This window comes from Trichoplusia ni, chromosome 12 (assembly GCF_003590095.1).
Source record: "Trichoplusia ni isolate ovarian cell line Hi5 chromosome 12, tn1, whole genome shotgun sequence".
Taxonomy (NCBI): Eukaryota; Metazoa; Arthropoda; class Insecta; order Lepidoptera; family Noctuidae; genus Trichoplusia; species Trichoplusia ni.
Window position 1 is genome coordinate 6,710,257 of NC_039489.1, and position 20,922 is coordinate 6,731,178.

At 34.4% G+C, this 20,922-nt stretch overlaps 2 protein-coding genes across 2 annotated transcripts in view; one reads left to right on the top strand and one right to left on the bottom strand.

The window, feature by feature from the left end:
• Window positions 1-393: 393 nt before the first annotated feature.
• On the bottom strand, window positions 394-13,115 carry LOC113499565 (glycine-rich protein DOT1-like). The gene is made up of 2 exons (XM_026880080.1): window positions 12,894-13,115; window positions 394-1,411 (listed from the first exon to the last, which is right to left on the bottom strand). Exons 1-2 carry the CDS (start codon window positions 12,975-12,977, stop codon window positions 455-457), a joined length of 1,041 nt encoding a protein of 346 aa, XP_026735881.1. The 5' UTR covers window positions 12,978-13,115; the 3' UTR covers window positions 394-454.
• Window positions 13,116-15,401: 2,286 nt separating this feature from the next.
• The window catches only part of LOC113499359 (Down syndrome cell adhesion molecule-like protein Dscam2), a 38,771-nt gene continuing 33,250 nt past the window's right edge, over window positions 15,402-20,922 (top strand). The window contains exons 1-5 of the mRNA XM_026879808.1: window positions 15,402-15,902; window positions 17,369-17,505; window positions 18,079-18,231; window positions 18,639-18,729; window positions 19,207-19,289. Coding sequence (XP_026735609.1) covers window positions 15,694-15,902; window positions 17,369-17,505; window positions 18,079-18,231; window positions 18,639-18,729; window positions 19,207-19,289 — 673 coding nt within the window. The 5' untranslated portion in view covers window positions 15,402-15,693. The remainder of the gene's footprint in view (window positions 15,903-17,368; window positions 17,506-18,078; window positions 18,232-18,638; window positions 18,730-19,206; window positions 19,290-20,922) is intronic.

Consider the following 20,922-nt stretch of genomic DNA (forward strand, 5'->3'; position numbering starts at 1 on the left):
TCCGGTTAGACTGGAAGCCGACCCCAACATAGTTGGGAAAGGCTAGGATGATGATGTTTAGTAGCCTGTATAATGAGTTTTCTTAAATTGAATTGTTGCTATCTCGGAAACGAGACAACGCACTATACTGAGCATAGAAGACTCTCATTTAAAAAAAAACAACTAGTAAAATGTTAACAATCGTATATAATCAACATCATACAACAACAATTATAACAAAAACAAACAATAACAACAACACTCAATAAATAAATCAACTACAACATGAAGACAGTTGAAAATGACTTAAAATTAAACAACAAAATATTTACAAGGCACTCCAAGCAGTTCTTTGACAAAAATAATGATGCTCATATTCCCTACACAAAGCCATAAAAAACAAATGTTGGGAAAACAGAAGACATCTTTAAAAAAGTGAATTATTTTTCTCAAAAAACTGGTTCACTCCAACTCCTTAATGATCTTTGTGGTGGTGGATGGTTTTGTACACAGGGATCTTGACAGGGTAAGGCTGGGGCACGTGCACTGTGACGGTCTTCTCGACCTTAATTGGCACGTGCTTCTCAACGGGGTAGGGCACGTGTTTGACCACAGGGTAAGGCACAACCTTCTCAATGGGAATGTTGATCTCGGTCTCCACAGGTACGGCGACTGGCTTGTTGACGGGCACCTTTACGGGGTAAGGCTGAGGTACACCGATCAGAATAGGTTTTGGCACGTTAATGTGGACGGTCTTAGGGATGTTGAACGTAACATGTTTGTAGTGGGGTACTTCGACTGGGTGTTCTTCATCAACGTGGGTTCCTACTGGGATAGCGTGGGATCCGAAGTCGTTACCTCCTCCGTGACCGTAGTCGTGGCTAGCGTCTTCAAGAGTGAAAGCTTGAGGACCAAATCCATGACCACCGTCGCCATGGGATCCAGAATCCTCTTGGCCCTGATGACCGGAGTCGTGAGCGGCCTGAAGGTATGAGTCTCCGCTAAAATCCTGACCGCCTTGGTTACCTCCATCGTGAGCAGCGAATTGGGCATGACCTCCAAATCCAGGGAAAGCGTGACCGCCGAAGTCTTGACCACCTGAAGCCTGATGACCACCGAATTGTTGGCCGCCTCCTAAGCTTTGATGTCCGCCAAAGTCTTGAGCACCTCCAAAGTCATGTCCCTGAAGCAGTGCGAGTGTGTGACCTTGACCGCCGGAGAAGTCATGTCCAGCACCGCTAGGTTCTGAGCCGTGTCCACTGAATTGGGCCAAATTGTGTCCTTGCCCTCCTGAGAAGTCTCCTCCCCCGTTAAGATGGCCAGAAAAGTCGTATCCTGACGGAGCTTCGTTACCACCGTCTCCATGTACTTCGTTGGAATAGCCTCCATCAAACCCGGCCTTGCAGGAGGCAACTGCCAGCAACAAACACACCTGCAGACAAAGAATACAATAGATCAACATTCATAAGGCACACAAACAAAACTGTCACACAATTAACAAAGTCTGTGAAAATGAATCTCAATTAAAAATGAATCAAAATAAACATTTAGTCTCGACAGATCAGAACAATAAGCCAGAACAAAGCATAACAATTACACCAAAAAGTGCTTCGCACCTAGCTCAGACGATTAAACTCATTAAACGTAATCAAACACCAGATTTCGCAATAACAGAAGGATTATTTAAAACAAAAGAAGCGAAACAGCTTAAGAGACTGCCTTAATAGTCAATTTACTCTGAATAACCGCTTTAATTACAAAGTCGGAGATGTAAAAATACTGAAAAACAGCTTTCACAATCACTTTGGAAGTAACCTTTTCAAGCTGAAATTTCGTAAATTGAGTCGTACAAACGGTAGAAAGTGTTATTATATACGTTCACCGTATTTTTAATACAGTTCGATCCCGAGCCCGGGTATGAGAGAAATACGTTATAAAAATACTTGGATTTATACTGTTTGTATTTTTTTAATACATGTTGATGAGCTGTTATATTATGATGTTGTTTACTTTGTTCGGGGTATATTGTGAGGTAATACAGTGCTGTACATAGATGAATAGAAAAGGAAAGATACAATTTATTTGTGATAGTTAAAGACATGCTATTTAATTCCTTGTCATATAATATATTATATGACAGATTGTCGTTTTTTTAAAGGGGAGGTTTTATAAACATTCAAGTCATTTGCACAAAAACACCACTCACTAGGAATTGCGCTCAATTAACAGCTTACAGTGCTAAAAACATTGGATTGCTATTCAATCTTAGTATGGTGCGTCAGTAACAATTTATTACCGAATCAAGTCCAAAATTAAAATCAGAAACAGATTCAATTCCATACCGGGAGTAAGCCGGTGTTCAATTCATATTTGCTGTAGAATACGTAGACAAAACTGCTTAGTAATCGGTCTAAGAGCAGGTTTTCCAACAGCTAAAACCAAAAGCAACACTAACCATGACAGTGCCTTTAGAATTCAATCCCCAAACAGCGGCGATTACCAATTGTTTTTTTAATCTTTCAACTTATCTTAATCTAGGCTAAAACATTTTTTCGCTTCAGTCATCTAAAAAGATTACGAGTAATGTCCAAAATAAGAAGAGTTTATATTTGATTTATTCCTTTAGACAATTCTTGCGATACTTAATCGATTTTACATAATCAAATTACATGCCTCCGTTTTGTAAATCTGTTTTTACTTTCATTGAGCTATAATTGGTCTATTTTCGACGATCTCTATGAAATTGGCTAGACAAATTGAGAATTCAATAAAAAGAATTAATGTTCTAGAGTGTAAACAAAATAGATCTTTAACTCTCTTATTTAATTTGTTTATTACTGGTTGTTGCCCGCGACTTCGTCCGCGTGGTTAAAAGATATAAGTTCTAATTTATACCTGCCTTCTATCTATCTTGTAGGATTCAGTCAGCGTTTGCAATGCAAGCGCAAAAAATGTGTTTTTTTACGACCCCACATTAGAAACCTCAAAAATTGTAGCCTATGTGTTATTCTGATGTATAAGCTATATTGTGGTAAAGTTTCACTCAAATCCATTCAGTAGCTTTTACGTGAAAGAGTAACAAACATCCATACATCCATACTTAAAAACTTTCGCCTTTATAATAGTAGTAGGATCAACGCCTTGATGTATTAAATGTACCGAAAGTAACAAAAATGTACACCAAGAGTCTTTTCAAAAATCTTTGAATTACACTTATGTTTATTCCACAAAAATAAAAACTGTTTTTCTTTTCTTTTTAAAAGAGAATTTTAATCCTTGTGTCGCAGGAGGTTTCACAAAGATTCACATCATTGGTTTCTTGTATAGTTAATTAACTTTAATACTCTAACATAGTGAACAAGCAAGTCATTTAGAAGAATACTAGTCTCTTTATAACCAGTTGTGAGTACATTAGACAGACTGTTACACTTTTAGTTTGTGGAATTAAAAAAGGATGCATTAAAGTTCTCTCACTAAAGACAATCTCCTTTCACTGTTCACTTGCCTTTCTACCGATCTCTTTAATCATTACTCTATATATCAAAGTTGAAACTAATGCCGTTTATTCGTACATTCTATTTTTGTGATTATTATTATTCGCTCTCGTTAAGCTTAATCAAGAAGTCTCTATTGATGACTGCGGAACCAGTGGTTCTACCACGTCTTTTAGTAATATGAATTTGATTGTGGAAGCGTGACAGCACTATACACGGCGTAGAGTGGCATCTCTCTTACTCACTATTGATTTGAGGCATTTTTGATTTGACGTTGCCAAACAAAAAAATCAATTTTATTGATTTGATGCTTCTTTTAAATATAGTAATTAAAACATTGAACAAAAACACTTTCAGCTAATCTAGAATATAAAACGGAAACATGGTTAAACAATCTAAGTGGTTTTGGTTCAGTTATGGCTATACCAAAAAAATGAGGTTAGTATCTTGCATAGTCACTTAACTGTTGGGTAATTCCCAAAAAAAATGTCTCAAGTTAATTAAACCATTAGTCTCACTCGATTGTTAGCAGTGTTGATGGTTAAATTTGAATGTATTTTATTAGATGATGAATCGAGAATTTTTCAAATCAACTCCCTCTTAAAAACGTCTCCGCTCTAAGGATTAATCATTGTGTGGTAGTGTTTCATAAACTTTCAAGACATGTCAAATACGTAATGATGAGCGAAGGTGATGATTTCCCTAAACTCAAATACTTTTTCAGATAATCACCCTATGAGTATACTTTCGCCAACCTGACAATTTTGTACAATCCTTATCACCAAATTATAAGACTCTAAACAAGAAATCTCCTACTCATTGACAAAACCATTACCCATTATTGGGTTGACCTCCCTTTTTATACATATTTTCTGTTAAATGTAATTATTAATAGGTATTTGTGTACACTAAAAAATAAACCCTTCCCAATAACGATAATTTCTGCCATAGCAACAAGCATTCACCACCATGCTCAATTGCATTCGTAAGTGCTATTTCAAATCTCACTCTGGAAATCCCCGTATCTATTCAAATGACCACTTCTGCATCCCTTTCATTAACTCCAGACCATAATTGTTCTCATTTGCTAACCGTTACTGTGCAATCAATGTTTAAACTTGCATGACGTAATGACAAACTGTTTAATGATCTTTTAATGGTCGCCTTCGCTGTTGGTTCAAGTTTCCGCATCCGTGTTTCTACGTGTAATTTTGTGCATGTTTCCTTGCCTTAAATGCGTGTTGTCTAAACAGGCATTTAAGGCTTACTTCAAGAATATTCTGGAAGTAATGTTTTTCTTCGTTCGTATCAATTTTATCTAGTCTACCTTCAGGTGGGTTACAATTTTGATTTTTAGGATACTGTACGAAAATTTGAGAGGAAATGGAATCTTATTGCTAAGGCCAAGCTGTTCGTCCGTTGGTCCGTTACCAGGTTACAATTCAAGAATTGTGATAGTAAGGCGATTGAAAATTTAATTTATAATATATTTATATTTCTGCATTTATTTATCTTCAGCCTTTCGATTCATTGCTATTAGAATATAAAAAATTCATGACAGTTCTTATTTTTATTTGAAATGTCTGACACAAATTGTTCAATTCAATATTATATTTAATTCCCAACAAATAAAAAGCAACATCGCCTTCACATTCTATATTTGATCAAACAATTACAACGGGAAATGTATTACGTCGTCAAAAAACACACCGGTGTTGAAAATGAGAGTAAAGTGTTTCATTGAACTCAAAAAACAACCTACCAAATTACTCAGTTACGTCACAATATCGAATAACACATTATACATGGACAACTTTGCATACCGTTCCACTTTGAAACGCCTTACAAAGCAATCAGTGAAGTGGAAATAAAAAAGTATTCACACAGAAGCCACTTGTTCACGGATTGTTGATTCTGCCTTTGTGCCATTGAACTTTCTGATTTAACACAATGTCATATTTATGTAATAGAACGTAATAAATAAGGAATTATATTGAAGGAAATTGTGTCAGAACCGGTTTTGCAATTTCCTTTGCGGGAGCAAAAAATAGGCAAAATAGTTTCATAGTTATTCTTCCGAGGAATTTCTCAATCTACTATTGCTTTTGTATTCAGAATTTGGAATAACGATTTGGGGCTTTGCTTTGTATATTGTGTTAGATGTAAATTGATGAAATTGGATAATACTGTCGACGAATCGTTGGAATTCATTTTGGTAGCCGTAGTCACCTTATAATGTTTTCAGTTTTAAATTAAAAGCTAGTCAATAATAGTAAAATTTATCTGTTTGGGAAAAATAGACACAGTAACGACTGTATTTGTTTCATCAGTATTTAACATAACATAGTGAACGTGAGTTGTTCAACAAAATTATCTTTTTAGTAGCATGTTACTGCATATTGTCTTTTTTTATAGTGCCCGTTCAATGTGCAACCGTACGACAACTTAACAAACAAAAGAAGGAATAGCAATACCATTTCCTTTACTTGAACATTCACTAACAGTCATATTATTCCATTCCTACCTTCAGACGGAGGAAGTAAGCCAAGAAAATAAATATCACTAATGTCTCAATTCAAAAACCTACTACATAAGCTGAAGATCGACTTATTAAACCCAGCAAATAGTTTTGGGCATATTGCCAGGAGACGAGATCGAACAAATAAGGTACGGCTAAATGAGGTGTTGGAATTGTTCAAATGGAGCAACAAAACTTTGGAACAATACCAATGAAGATGGTTTATGAAGAGATTGGTATACTTTTAAACAGAATTTTGAGTGCGGAAGTCCTGGGCCTGTACTATGACACTCTTAAGACTGTACTCATACGGACTTACTATGAACTGCACTACACTACAGTCCCGTTTTTAAAACGACAACTATCCTATTTCAAAATTCCATAGTACAGGGTCTAGGATATTACTAAGAGTTAAAACTAGCAGTTCTGCTGCGGATATGATATTGGAATCTTGCTGTTTAGTTCGAAAACATTTTTCCTTTTTTATGTACTACTGCATTCCTATATGTGTGTGTAAAACTTTTCTGGAGTTCGAACTACTCACTTAACATCTTTGGATATCACGTTTAATCATGGGAGACTAAAATGGTTTTTAAATGGTTATTTTGTATTGTTAAAATAAAAACCTCCAAAGTGCAGGAATGTTGAAAACAATCACCAAGTGAATATATATTCTCATGGGAGTTGCTTTGTTTGAGCCTCCTAACCCAAATTCTCAAGTATAACAAACTACTTAAGCAACTTTTAATTCTGTACTTCTTTATTTAGCATCCAGCTATCATCAAGACTGCCAAGCGTGTTAATTATGATAGAACCCTGTGGCGTTTAATTACAGAGCTCATTAGTAAGACTTTTTCATTGGACGTTTCCGTACAGAGGGATCTGAATAATTAAAAGCTAAATAGTACTTGGAATATGTGAGATAATGGAAGGGTTTATACCTGATTATATGGTACTGTTCTTTGTTTGTTTTTGTTGATAATGTATTCATTATCGATCTGGTTGTTTCTTTTAATGACCAGTCTAGAGAGAAGTTGCACTTTTTTACTTAATATGGAAGCGCTACGAGTATATTGTCTGGACTTAAAAAGGCGATTAACCTTGACTTTGTTTCCAAATTTCTTCTCAGGGTAGTTAAGGAATGTCGACTCCAGCAAGTTTTGAATATGTTGAATTACAATTTGACAGGAAAAGTCATTCCATATCCCCTATATGCGGAATATTTCATTTAATTTCATCCATGATAGGAATAAGAATATTAGGCAAGACACAATATACAGCAGTGGCGAAGGGTGAATTTTCTTAGAAGGGAAGCCGGACCAAAAAAAAACCTTACCTTGCTTGTGATGCGTGAATTCTAGTTATTATGGCTTGTATCTTATATCTTGTACGATGAATTTTCTTTAGCATTCTTATTATGAACTACATGCGTATTAGCAAAAAATGTTTCTATCCTATGATATCCGAAATCATGCAATGATAAACAACTACGGATATGTTTTTCGGTCTGAACATGTTTTTAGATGAATTTGTAAGATTATTAATATCTTTAAATCCCGTGTGGCTCCATAAGCTGTAAGAATTTGAGCATAACAAGCAAGGAAAACAAAACATTTTATTTAATTTACAACTTCCCGTGAGCCAAGGATACTTGTTGTAAAAAGAACTATTAAAATGTTTGAAAAACCCATCGCGTCGTTTATAATAAAATAATCATGTCAGGGCGAGCACGGCCTAAATGAATTACGTGTTTTTTATTTTCAAAACTCAACTTTGAAAAGGATGTTTCCTCAGTCAACAAATAATCTGTCAGGCAGCATTCTACGTTCACTAATGCCGCCATGCTATCGAAGTTACTCTATTATAACATATTACTACCTAAATAACAACTGCTTCTATCAAAACTACAAACTAAAACAACTTACCTAAATACCTGCGTGAAATAGACGACTACCAAACAATATAACTAAACTGCACCACACTGCACTAACACGACACAAAACTATCACTAATTCACTCTAGTTTACACTAATTTACTCAAATAAATAAATTTCAACAATAATACATGACCAATTCTAAATTATTATAATAATATATCGAATGAAATGCAAATGGTCTGGTGAAAAAAATATAAAGTTTGACAGATAAATGACCGCGAACCAAAAGTGAAAAGAAACTATCATTCTATCCCGTTCCGGCGGACAACGAACTTCAACGAAGTTCGGTATCATTCTATCTCGTTCTGGCGTATCTCTCCGTCCCTATAACTCGAAAAATTGCGGCTTCCCTAGCTCCTAAGATTGGCACGCTTTGTGACGTCAAGGTCACGATCGCTGCAATAGAAACTTTGTACTGGATTCCTGTTTCGCCTTACGAGTTACCTTAGTCCTTACTAACGATGACCAAATGTGCGTGAGCGGGATTTATTGCGCGGTGTAAAATGGTAGGCGGATTTTTTTTTATAGTTATTTTTAAAAGCAATTTTATTGTTATATCAGTACTTCGTAAATTATTAATTTGTTTCAATGATAATGAAATATAATTTTCTATATTTCGAAAGGGAAGCCGGTAGGAATCGAGTTGTATGGAGCCTTCGCCACTGATATACAGTATAAATAAATCACGCTGCTCGGACATCGGAAATTTTCATCCATTAAAAAGGAAGGACGGGAGAGAGATCAAAAACCTTAGCGACATCAAGTGAGTGATCGATCAAATCCCTCTGACAGTGTTTATCGAGCAGAACAATCACTAAGATATACTACGGAGACGTCTACACGTTAATGCTCCAAAAAATCAACGATTATTATAAATCAAGTTACTTTTGTCATACATTTGGGCCAGACAAATTTATGAACGTTGTATTTCCATGAAAAATACCGGTAACTAGGCGGAAAATTTAGGGAGACGCCATGTGTAGCTTTGTCTATGTAAGTAGTCTGTAATATGGAGAATATGAATTGTAGGAACGTTTTTGTTCATAAGAGCTTTGTAGTTGGGATTATTATTTGTTTCATTATTCAGGCTGAACAAATAATTTAATGTGTACCTTCATTTTATATAGGTAAAGCTACGTTTGCTATCGTGGCTCCATGGATGGGTGAATATTTAACAAAGATTGTGAAATGTATCACTATAAAATATAGATATACTAACAGTGAAGAAAAACATCTTTAGGAATTCTCGATCCCAAACATTGGAAATTGCCAGTCCTCAGAGGGCAGCGCGGTTATCAATGCTCAAACCCTCCCTATATGGGAAGAAGTGATCATATCCTAAGATTATTATGATCATCCTTCCTCAAGTTTGACAAACGCGGATGTTATTATGCATGTTTTATAGATTCTAGGGATACCGATTATAACCCGTTGCCAGGCCGTCTTGCTTTTATTGAAACAATCTTACTTGGAACTTGGAAAGCTTTTGGTACTGTTACTGGATAGTCTAAAGATACCGCCGTACATTAAATATTGAAGATTTTTAGTACTAGTACTGCCTCTCTCCACATTACCATCGTAATGTCTATCATTAACGGTTGCTGTGTCCGATAAATTTATGATCAGTGTCTTCACGATCGGCTTCTTCAAAGCAATTACGAGAATTATATTTATGGAATTCCCCTTTGGTACTGCGAATTCATTTAGTTTTTTTATTATAATGTCTGAAACGAGTTTTAGTGGGCTAGATCATTATCAATGCCCATTACTATGTTTTGTTTTGCGAGGACTTTTTGCTCAAAAATATGTTCCAATTTTTCACTATAATTATCATCTTTCATTCCAAATTCAGTTTTGTTCAGTTTTCGACCTAATTGTTTAAGCCTGTGAATTCCAAATCGCTTACCCGATAAAACGATAGATCTAAACCCAGATCGTTCAAATTCCTTTAAGTACGAGTACAAGTAAGATCTGATTATCGCTAGCAAATACTTATATTGGAAGAGAAAGGTGGTTTTATGTATTATAAACTGGTCTAAGCGACAGTGAAGGTGTTAACCCTTTTACTAACTCCTTGTTAGACCGGTAGAAGTTCATCGAACGTATTATTTATTTCATGTATTGCAACTGTTTGATCCACACTTGTTTTCCTTTGTTCTGTTACGTACAAAAACAAGTGCCGATCGAAAAGGTCTTTTTATTTTTAATCCGCTTGATTAAAGAGCTACATATGATTTAATTAAGTCATTATTTTTTTTACATTTTAATCTTATTCAGTCTAATGGAAAAACAACATGTTCGGCTTTTATTTCTGTTGTGCAGTCGACGACAGCAGCAGCTTATTTTTTATTGCTCTATCTGCGTTTTTTGTTAGGTATAACATGATATCTTTGCTGTTACAATTTTTGAAATGTAATTTTATAAAATGAACAATTAAAGTCCACGTTAATTAATTAAACGGTATTAATGCGTTAATTCGTATATAATGGTGAAAGCTTCCTGACTATGAAATTTTACGATGACGAGGTTATGCGCACACGCACTGTCAACACGTCGTTAAAATTGCATTGACACCAATTAGTGTATACCACGGATTGCTTTTTAAACTAAAATAACGAAAAAATGCCTAGATATGAAAGAGATCAACTAGTTTCGGAACCTCAAGTACTCCTAAATCATTACAAATCAGTGTTTCACGTAGAGCGTTAAAATGATTTACTTAATTGATGATTTGAAAAACAATCCCTCAGTCATATAAAACTAAGTAACAAAAACTTTGAATAAAATTTTCCATAATATGATGTTCTGACCTGTCGTGATTTGGATCAAAGCTCTAATATTTATAAGCCAATAGATAATGCTAATCTGACATTGATTACAATTCACCAACATTCTACTACCGATGAAAGTCTAAATGCCATTCGAATTTAAACTCTATTTGATACTCGTTAAGGTGATGATGCTTCTAATAGAGCTGCAAAAGAAAGTTTTAAACAAGCGCCGGTAAAATTGTTTTATAAGCTGCCCGGTGCGAACTATAAAATTGATTGATGATATGATTATGTTGATTAAAGTTGTTTAATAATTTGTTGTTGCTTCTGTTTTATTGGATAAACTCTTTCATATTATAATATTATTTGTAAGGTTATTACATACATGTTCTACTATAGCAATGGCGTTTATAAGTCCATTTTTCATTGTCTACGATGGGAGTGGATGGCAAGTGGTTTTAGAGGTAATTTTAACATTAACGCGAGATATTCAGAATAAGACTCGAGATACTGAAGTCTTTATACTTATGACAAAAAAAATCTCAAATTTGCTGCTCAAAAATAGCAAAGGGTGCTTAACTTGCAAAAACAGCTTATCCTTATTTTATTTTTTTTAACCTGAACCTGATCTTTGAAACCTTCAAAACTCAAAATAAAGTAAAAATAAAATTAAACTTTGAAGCTTTGATTACATATAGAATTAAAAAGAACAACACTTTAGAAAGTATGTAATACAATAATGTTACAAAGGCAGACGAAAGTAAAAAACCAGTAGGTAGATACATTGTAAGCAATAAGTGAACATAAAATTATACAATCTAAGCTAATTGGTGGGTAGGATGTTAAGGAAATAGTGATTAGTGCAGCAAAATATAGACTGGAATTGCAGACATAACCACGCTAACGGATTAGTCTCATAATATGGTCATTAGGTAACGGTAACTTGCCTCTCTTAGTAATTAACGAAATTGAATGGAAGGTTATGCATGAAGAACATTTTTATGTCTTACAATGGACTTTGACTTGGAGACAAAATATTTGAACGCCCTGTTATCATCGTAATTATAAATTAGAAGATTGAACTACAACTCTAACCTTTGAAATGTTATGAAATGATGGAAGGAAACATTGATTATGGAGATCTAGATATGTCTTAAATTGCCCGTCCAGCGGGATTGTCCGAAAGGGTTACCGCGGCACCAGTATGCAAAGAGCAAAGGAAGGAACATGAGTGGGTTTCAGTCCGTAAAAAAATGATACTATAAAATAATAAGATATAAGATCTTAAATTGATAAAGACTACAATTTATGATCACTTCTATATAATTATGGGAAAATAAAAATCCAATACAGTACTTGACATTGACTGGTCACATTAATATGGTTTGAGAGTAGGTATTATAGACCAAGAGAGCTTTACTCTTTTGTCAGACATAACAGTGAAACAGAAAAAACACCCTTCCCTCTCCTATTTCACCGTCGCGTTCTAACCGACTAATCTTTAAACTAATCTACCAAAAAGATTTTCAAATCACTAAAATCACTAAAATTCAAAACGCAGCGAAACAAGTGCAATTCAATCAATCGAAGAAATTTGTCCATCGGAGATTATTCGTTCTTGATTAAAGCTACAACCATTGTGTTAAAAAGACTATTGTCATCTAAAAACTATAGCTCATTGTTTAAATTACAGTCACCGTCAAATAACTAAGTAAACGATTGGTTATCATCGTTTTGTAACACATTATCTTTAATCATAACAATTTTGAGATTGTCGTCGTCTTTGTCTGTTGTGGGTTGAAAATTGTATGCGGCAAGGTATCTGTATTGTTTTAATTTCTTGCGGTTGGCTTATACTGAATCTTCCTGTATTATTAGATTTTAATTTGGATTCTTATGAATGTTGGTTATGGGAATTGCACTAAGTTTTTTTTTTATGTAAGCTGTGAGTTTTTTTGATTAGTAGTAATTTTTAATTAGAGTATTTTGGAGTTATTTATGTGAAAATACATAGATGTGTATAACGTTTTCGGAAGGATATGAAATTACATAACATAATAAATCATTTAAGGAAATTGTACCAGTAAAAAAATGCAATGTATCAACAAAAAAATCCAAACCGAAATCCACTAACGCCATCTATGATTCACAGCACACACTACTAACACTTTAGAAAAAAAAATCGATCACTTACAAAAGTCTTCATGTTTCTAGAGCTTGGTATGGCGTATCTGCCGTCGACGCTTGCAGTGATAGCTTCCAACAAATGCACAAACATTTTTATAGAGCCCGGAAGTGAGTGTCTCAGAGAGGAGCGGTGTAGAAAGGTGGAGGAATCTCTATAGAGCTGTTGTCACCGATGTTTTGTTGGTTTTAGTCTGATTGTTCGTATATTGTTTTATTTTGTGCAGTGTGTTCGAATATTGATTTCAATAGGTTTTTCTTTTTTTGTGGACTCAATATACTTAAGAAGGTACCAGAAAAAATATATTAACATTTTTGTTTCAAGATCTTTCCGGTATTTTTAATTCGGTTAATTAATATGAAAGCTAACACAATTCTTTAACTTACAACCTAATGAGCTTTCAGAAATAAAATCTAAAGTATGGGGTTACAAAAATACTTCAACATTTTTATGACTTTTAACATCTTTTTAAATAAAATCCTTTAATAGTCGGAATTGAGGTCAAAATTATTATTATTTTCTAGATAACAGTATTTTCACCTCTTTTTATTAAATTTATACGTATTTTTTTTTGTAGTTTAAGAGACAAGTGTGCATGCGGGTCACTTGTATACAAAGGGTTCACCGGAGCTTTGTTGTCGACCTTTTTTACCCCAAAATATGAAACCTTTATACCTTGGTCATATTTAAATAGAACGGTTTCGTCTTTGTCACTCTGACACTCAAATATAAATCTGAACAGTACATAATATTCGTATCATTTGGAGAAACAAAAAGTTCCGATTACCGTGTTTGATTCGGTTTTTAATATATTTACAAAATATATTTTAATAATATTTAAACTTTTTTCTTTAGTAAAGACTAACCTTTATTTTATTTTTCTGTCCAATCCTTAATTGAACAAGTTTAATTAATAGTTTTAATAAGGAAGAGATATTTTCGAGCAGCTTAGCCATTCATTAGTTTTTCCACTACTTCTTAATTATTTTCAGCTTCTTCTAATCGCGTTTTTGAACTCCGAGTAAGACAGGCATTTGCGTCACGCCAATGCTTGTCCTGGCTCTGGGTATCTTTGTGACAGCAACATGAATAATTGTGACACAAGGATTAAATTCCTTAATGCGAGAGTCGCGTCTTTTTACAAAAAAATAAAACAGTAAAATTCCATTCACCCGTAAAACCGAAAACCGATCTCAGCTATAAACACAGAAAACCAAAGTATTCAGGACTGTAATCAAAGTTACATTATCTGCTTAAAGTAATGAATATAAATAAGACGGTCAAATTCAAAGGGCCTTAATAATTTCGCTTCGGTCAAATAAATTTACAACTCGGTTCATTGGAATAAATTACGAGTTCCAATCCTTGTCCCTCAACTAATCATTGGATTTCGCGGAAATTTTGATCGTGACTTCATTACGTCATTAAGGAAGGCGGAAATGGAAATGAAATTATTTTTAATACTAGAATTTGCTCTTACCGTACTGGGGAATTGTTAGAAATCACACCATAAGTTGCAGCCTAAAACAATGTGATATTACACAGATATAGTGTGATTTCTATACTCTACTTACCCCAGGTAACTTTTGAATATTTCTTTAAGCATCTAAAACTTTTTTTGTCCAGAAAATCATGCGTAATTTACTTGCTTGAATTGGTAGTGATGAATAAATGCGTAACGGTTTATATGCAATCCCTTCACTTAATTTGTTTTTGAGTTTTAAACGCAATCAAAATCCATCCTTGAGGATATACAATTATTTTATTCATGGCCTATAAGGCTGAGCTATAGGTAAAAGACATCGTCATCCTAACTTTTTCACCAATTATATTAGGGTCGGCTTCCCGTCTAACCGAATGTAGCTAAAATCAGCTTATCGCATTTTCCAAATATTTAGGTACAGAATAATTCAAAGCATTTGGCATTACGTTTATTTATACCACTTTACGAAACTCATGGTTACTGTGGAAACTAGACAGCACCCTCATCATCATCGTTAGCCAATATTCGTCCACTGCTGGACGTAGAAACTAGAAAACAGCCTAATCTTCCCAAATTTTACTGCTTCTCAAGTGCTCTAATGTAAATGGTAATCTAATGAAATGCTCAGCAAGACATACACAAACAAGCACTCGTTTTTCTAGTGTGTGTATATCAATCAATCAAACAATTAAGAATATCGCAGTCCACTGCTGGATATAGGCCTGTCCTAAGTTACGCCAAAACACCATGCGGTCATCGGTCCATCCTGGCTACTATTAGACAAATTATACCTACACTACAGCTAATTACAGCTTACTCGGTAAATTAATAAAAACCTCGTGTGTTTCGGTCATTACGGTATCCTAGTTCAAATAGAGGAAAACTCATGGGTATTGCGTAGGTACATAAACTATTATTACTACCGGTATCTAATCTGACTCTTTTATTTGCTGTTTAATTGCAGTTACGATTAGAACTTTACCTTGGGGATATCCTATTTTTATTGCCGTTTACATGCCACTAATTAGCTTTGTTTCTATATTTTACTCGTTCTTTGCAGAAGGGTTATGCTACCTTTTCTATGTAACTTCCTCGTAATTTTTATTTGGACTTTTTGTTTGATTTGGATTCATTAGAAATTAAATCGACAATAAACATACGACAATCATTTGAAATATATTACCAATGAGTAAACTGCCCAGATTAATTTGTCCCTCAGTTTAACAAATATTTTTCAGAATCTTTAAGAGTTTCGTCATACAAATTCCAGTTTGTTACTATGCAACGATCCGGCAAAGACATGCTTACATATAGCAAAGAAAAACTATGAATCTCTTCTCTAATAATGAATTCTTTCTTCCCCCTTTAGAACCTCCAACACCACCAACGGATCTATCAGTCGACTCCATTAAGAGTAGATCTGTAAAGCTGTCTTGGAGAGATATGACCAGATCTCTCGCTCAGTTCTACAGTCTTCAGATCAGCAGCAGCCAAAGACTGTCTTGGAGTAATGCTAGAGTTATTAACATCACTAGGTAAGTTTGTGTCTGGTGCTTAAACTGTATTTTTAATAATTTTCATATTTTTTTTGTCGTGACGTCTTATAATTCGATGGAGCCGCTGTACGTACGTGAAAATGCCACGTTATCCTGGTTGTTAGGCGGTCTCAATTGTTTTTCTTATGACGTTGATAAGTTCTACTATCGTCGGTAAACCGACTTTACACACAACTGATTTTTTGTTGATTGGTGATTCACAGATATTTCATTCACTCGTCCAAAGACACCCAAAATTACCATAACGTAATTAAAACCCAAGGCTTTGATTTAAATATAATTAATCCAACCAAACTGGATATTGAATCGATTGATTGATGCTCTCATTAATTTTAATTAATGTTTTGGATTATAATGAGACATAATGAATAATTTATTTATTTTGCAAAAAGAAAAACAAATGAAGTGGGTTCCTTGTAACAGCAACTTTGCTTTACTGAGTTAGAGAAATAACACAGATTTAAGATAATCCTTTTTGGTTTATTTTAGTAACAAAAAGTAGTCACATTCGTTCCTTATATCTGTTAAGAAGGCTGTTGATTCAGGACTTAGGTCCAATCTTAGACTAAGAGATTTCAAAGCTTGTGACTTTGCAAGAGCCTAGACGTTCTTCGCTATTTAATGTTCAATGTTTGGTAGGCTATTGTGTTTTATTTTAAACTCTTGCTCTAAAGTATTAAATCCTTGTTTTGGAGTGGCTTCAAAAACAATTCGTCCACATAGCACTAATTCAGACCAAGGATTCGTTGGTGACACAAACGCTTATCCTCGAAATCACACTTGCTTGTCCATTATAACATAACTGTCCATATAGGAAAGAATAACGAGTCCTAAGATACCACCTTGTGCAACCCACAACGGAACCCTTCACCTTGTAAAAACTGACAGCTTAAAAATGTATTCATATTAAAGTCAAATAGAGAATTAGTATGAAGTTATCGCAATGTAAATAAATTGTCAATTGGACAGCATTTATTGTATTTTCACTATCTCACTTTGCGAGTTACGCAATGCAGTGGATAATTTTACAGTAAAATTACTCTATTATTGAAATAAAACTTTATGTTATAACTCTTATCTTTTTTGTGTTTGTAATACGACTCCCGCAGTAAGGAATTGAATCCTTGTCTCTCCGTTTCACACGCATTAGGTCACATGCCTAAAGATAGATAGATAGAATAGTCTTTATTGCACACCACATAAGTACAGGATTGGATACAAATAAATAGTTAAATAGTGCCACTATGGGCGGTCTTATCGCTATAAGCAATTTTTTTATCAAAAACACACAGTAGGTTCAGATCAAGCGTTGTGAATCATACAAATGCTTGCCCAACGCGGGGATGATACGCTCACAGTGGGTTTGACGTAGTGACCTCTACCACTCGGCTATCAGTGCACTTAAATTGAAAATTGAATTTTCCAATAATTATTTTTCTATTTAGATTAGAAGAAATACGCCATACAATGGAGGTTGATGACTTACTGCCAGCCACCAGCTACACAGCGAGGGTTGCCGGGGGCAACCAGGCTGACCTCAGCCATTACTCCACTCCAGTCAGATTTACAACTACCGAAGAAGGTAAGAACAGTACACTTGATTTTCGTAGATCATTTGTTTCGAAAACAGAACATTAAAATGGAGATGAAGGTGTCACTTGATCGGCACGAATGTCATTGAAAGAAGGTATTATAGCCATCAAGTTCAATAATTTGGCATTTGATTCTCGTCAATATAAACCGACTAAAGGTATTATTTTAACCTGAAATCGCTGTCATTTGTTCCCTTAAGAAATCATCAAGTTTAGATCAGTAGTTTTAATTTGACGGTTGTATGTTTTTGCCGTGAAAATAATATTTTTTTTTATATTCTTTCTCCAGTCTCCAAGACATTCCTTGTTCACGGAATCGATGTTTCTACATTGTTTACCTATTATACTTTGACATAAGGTAGAGAAATGAAAATAAACATTATTTTATTGTTACACAATGTAATTCGTTTCAATCAATCAAATGCATAAATATTTATATAAATTTTCCGGCTCTGATTCCTTTTCTACTTCATTTCTTTCTACTTGTTCACTTTCCAATATGAGAACAAACGCACATCTTATACATTACACATTTAGCATGATATCCATTATTCTTTCCTTAGCTCCATCCTCACCACCCATTGGCGTGCAGCTGGAACAAACGGAGTCACCTGGAGAACTCCGAGTCAGATGGCTGCCACCGCCCGCTGATACTCATAACGGATTGATTATAGGATATAGGCTGAAAGCTGTTCCACAGCTGACTGGAATCAAAGGTATGATGACTTACTTAAGACACATGACACTGTTAGAAAATATCTAGGTACCTAGATATTTTTTGTGGTACTTATATTCAATTTAAAGAAGAGCTGGTTTGAATAAATATTGAATATTGCAATTAAGACACGGTACTTAAATTAGTAGCTAGTACAATTAAATTAGTACATTCTTGATGCAGAATAATTTTACAGTAGAAAAGTATGCAAAGCCAAAAATAGCAGTGTTGCCAAAATTATTACAGTACTTTGTAACTCACCCAATGGTCAGTGTGTAACAATGCTAACATTTTGCTTGTTATTTAAGACAACATCATAACATTATATTACAATTATAACTTGAACTTTTTAGTGTCTTTTTGCTCATCCCGATAAATACCAGTGTCTCATACCTATCCGATTTCTAGAAACAGAGGAAACCAGTGATAAAACTATCAAGACGGCATCTCTATACGCAAAACAAGAGACAATCGTAGGAGGACTTCTGAAAGGCGTCAGGTAGGTCCTTTATATGAAACATTCAATAAGCAAACAGGAAAAGTTCTGATTCAAAATCAAAATGTTTACGAGAACATTTAGAAAAATGAAATGAATTTCTCGAGAATTATTTACTTGAAGTACGTTCGTTAGCGCTCGTTGAATTCTTTATTTAATATTGCTCGGTATTTATTTTAAGTCTTTTTTGTCATGTAACATCCTCTTCCACTTTCTAGTTTGTTATAGCAAAACTGACAATAAGCATGTAAGGAAATGTTTATACAGGGTGTATGAAAAACTCTGTCCGATCCTTGAAAGACATAATGTAAGTAACTTGCCATACGAGTCAAAGAAGTATGCTAAAGCATCTAGATAATCACAACTATTTCTCCATTTTCTATACACCTTAATGATCGGACAGGTTTTTTAATGCATAACTGTATAAAACTAAAATGAAATTCGTCCAAATTTAAAATTATCTTTTTATTTATTATTTAGGTACGCAGTATCAATAGCTGCATTCAACAGTGCAGGTGCAGGACCATTCTCAGTTCCATTATTCCAAGATACGAGAGAGGGAGGTAAGTGATAATTATTTAACTTAATAACATTGTATAAAAATATTACTTCATCTGAGGGTCTACCAACACATCTTAAAGTAATATTATCATGGTTAAATGATGCAACAGTTTTCTCACACGTATTTATTGGGTTTGCCCGAATAGTTTGGGTCCAACCGGAGTCCTTAATCATGAGCTGTTCGCAAGTCGAACTGAATATCTTTTTTTATTCTCTGGTTAACTTCGTAGGAAAAGACCCGATCCTTTATAAATGCGTGCACGGGGACACAGGTCCAACGTGCAGAGGCCTTCTTGAGAACTTTAATCTATAATGTGATGGGGCATCTACTAGGGATCATTCGCCTCCGCTCTTTTTGGAGGACGGACATGAAGAATCCAAAGTAGATGTAGAACTATTGCAAGTATGTGTGTAAAAACACTTGGCTATTGTAAAAATGATACATGTTATGTGGACCAAACGGACTATTATTATTATGGTTGTGGAAGAGTGATAGACAATTCACTTACACATAGATCAGCGTCTCCCTGCCATACCTTCAATAATATTACTATAAGATGTGGCGGTAGGCCCCAGGTCCTTTCATCCGCATTCACCAAAAAAACCCCTGTGCAAAATTCTCCTCTGTTTTTCTCATCTAGCAATTTCCTTTTCACTTGTCGCTCATAAACTTCATCCCACTTTATCCTTTCCGTAATCCCGTAAATCTCCAATTAGTCCACATCTGATAAGCTAACGTCTTCAGTGAACATTATCACACCGTTTATACCGAGTTCCTCAAGAATTTTATCTAACATCAAACTATGTAAATTGCTGGAACTTTGTCTGAACAAAGTTCGCCTCGTAAACCTTTATCGCCTTCATTAACATTTTGGAAACTTTTATGTTGTTGTTATAATTACTCTTACATTTTACACCTTTTGTTTGAGACGTTATTTCAAATTCTTTGTCTAACTTATTGTGATGTCTGAGTTTAGGTTCGCTTTTGTTTTGAGATGTCTAGCTCTGAAGGATGAAACTTAATGAAAATTGATAGTAAAATTTGTGGCGGTCTTAATTTATTTGACCTAGTTAATGTAGTATATATTTAAAACGTTACTACTTATTTAAATTTAAGTATCTTTAGACCACGGTTTTATTTCAATTCTTGACCTTTCTTAGATGTTTCCTAAGAGTAATATTATAATATTAACTTTTGTAATACGGATTCCAAATAGTTTTAGAAGAGTATACTTAGTAAATTAAATGGATCGCCGACTGCTTCTAGACCCAATTGAAGTTCGTAATTACAATTATAATCACCAAAAGTGTTGTTGTAATCTTACATTTTTCTTCATTCAACGCAACGCACTAAATTTCATAATTATGTCTTTAAAGTATGTCATTTTATATATAGGCTGTAATGCTATTGTCTAAAAAGTTTAATCTGACACTCAGAACTCCTTTTTTATTATGACATGAGATTTTTCTTTGCTCGTTTATTTAAACTTTCTTAAGGAGAAAAGTTCAAAACTGATTTAACCTACGCCTCCTTATTCTACTTTAAGGCCTCCGTGTTTAACTTTCATAGTAAAATGTCTTACTCACTCGGTCATTCGACGAAAGGACCAAAATATTTTGGTCCTTTCGCCCTAT

Excerpts from the sequence above, each read along its gene's own strand:
- LOC113499565 (XM_026880080.1), bottom strand. The coding sequence starts at position 12,977 with ATGTTTGTGCATTTGTTGGAAGCTATCACTGCAAGCGTCGACGGCAGA. Across the intron at positions 1,412-12,893 it reads CTAGAAACATGAAGACTTTT|GTGTGTTTGTTGCTGGCAGT; the intron begins GTAAGTGATCGA and ends CTTTGTCTGCAG.